This window comes from Vigna radiata, unplaced genomic scaffold (assembly GCF_000741045.1).
Source record: "Vigna radiata var. radiata cultivar VC1973A unplaced genomic scaffold, Vradiata_ver6 scaffold_1934, whole genome shotgun sequence".
NCBI lineage: Eukaryota > Viridiplantae > Streptophyta > Magnoliopsida > Fabales > Fabaceae > Vigna > Vigna radiata.
Window position 1 is genome coordinate 1 of NW_014542616.1, and position 1,477 is coordinate 1,477.

The 1,477-nt window shown below is 39.1% G+C and overlaps 1 protein-coding gene across 1 annotated transcript; it reads right to left on the minus strand.

The window, feature by feature from the left end:
* Positions 1-49: 49 nt before the first annotated feature.
* Positions 50-1,324, minus strand: LOC106780471 (aldehyde dehydrogenase family 2 member C4-like; the record flags this gene model as incomplete). The annotated part of the gene is made up of 5 exons (XM_014668759.1): positions 50-142; positions 259-432; positions 526-615; positions 716-1,099; positions 1,182-1,324. Coding segments are annotated over 5 exons (884 nt in total), but the record flags the coding sequence as incomplete, so codon positions are not given.
* Between the last annotated feature and the right edge of the window lie 153 nt (positions 1,325-1,477).

The window sequence follows — 1,477 nt, forward strand, 5'->3', positions numbered from 1 at the left end:
TTACTTGAGGCCCTTGCTGCGATTTGGGATCAAAAGGATCCCCAACGACCCAAGCTTTTGCCTTCTCCACCAATTTCTTTTCAAATTCATCATAGATCCCTTCCTGGACATACACTCGAGAACTACCCACACAAACTTCTCCCTGAAAATCAGAAGCGACAAATGCATAACATATTGGCTCCAAATATAAATGTGGCTCGTTATATTATACAACAAAGATCAAAATTTTGCAATAGAAAAAGAAAAAAAAAAACTGACCTTGTTAAACATGATGCCCATGATTGCAAGCTCCACTGCCTGATCTATATCAGCATCATCGAAAATAATGAGAGGAGACTTGCCTCCTAATTCAAGTGAAACTGGTTTTAAATTGCTTCTAGCTGCAGCTTGCATCACTTCACGCCCTACTTCAACTGAACCAGTAAAACTGACCTAAAGGTGCGCAATACAGAAAAAGAAAATTGAAATTAATTAGCAGTAAAATTAGTTAAGAAATTGATAGCTGTAAATATTTGAAATTATCACCGCATCAATTTCCATGTGCGAGCTTATTGCTGCACCAGCAGTTGNGCCAAATCCGGGTACTACATTCAGAACTCCATCTGGGATTCCAGCCTTTAAAAGGGACACACCCAGTTAGTGCAGAGTGAGACCTAAATCAAACTCATTCTGATAACATTTTTGATTGAGAAATGGAAGTGTGTTAGATACGTACGAGCTTAGCAAGATGAGCATAGAACAAAGCAGAGAGAGGTGTTTGTTCAGCAGGCTTGAGGACCATGGTGCAGCCTGCTGCCAAGGAAGGGCTAACCTTGATGAAAAATGAGTGACTGGGTGCATTCCAGGGAATTATGTGTCCCACAACACCAATTGGTTCCATTAGTGTATATGCATGGAAATTTCCGTTCACTTTTAGTACTTGGCCATGAATTTTATCAGCAGCTCCTGCATAGTAACGTAGANNATTTGCTGCTGNTGGAATTTCNNCNAACTTGTTGANATNGTACAACTTTCCAGCATCCATGNTATCTAANGCTGCTNCTTCTTCTATGTTTTCNTCAATTAGGTCNGCCCATTTCATCATTATNTTTGCCCTCTCCTGTTCTACCATACCAGNNTTAATATTAATTNACATTGTTTAAAGAGGATGACAGATGATAGAAGGGAAAAGAATGACGTACAGAGGCAGCCATGCGAGGCCATGGACCTCTGTCAAACGCTTCACGTGCTGCTGCAACAGCAACATCAATGTCTTCTCTGTCTCCCTCACTCACTCTTGCAATTACCTCTTCTGTTCTCGGATCTATAGTCTCAAATGTCCTCCCTTTTTGTTTAGATTTAGAGAATCACAAACCAGTTTGTTAATAATAATAATAGTGATGATTAACAGTGTTATATACTAAAACTTGACTACTTAATCTTTGAACATTAATTACAAAGGAAAGTAACAATAGTTAGAATCTACATTAAATGACAG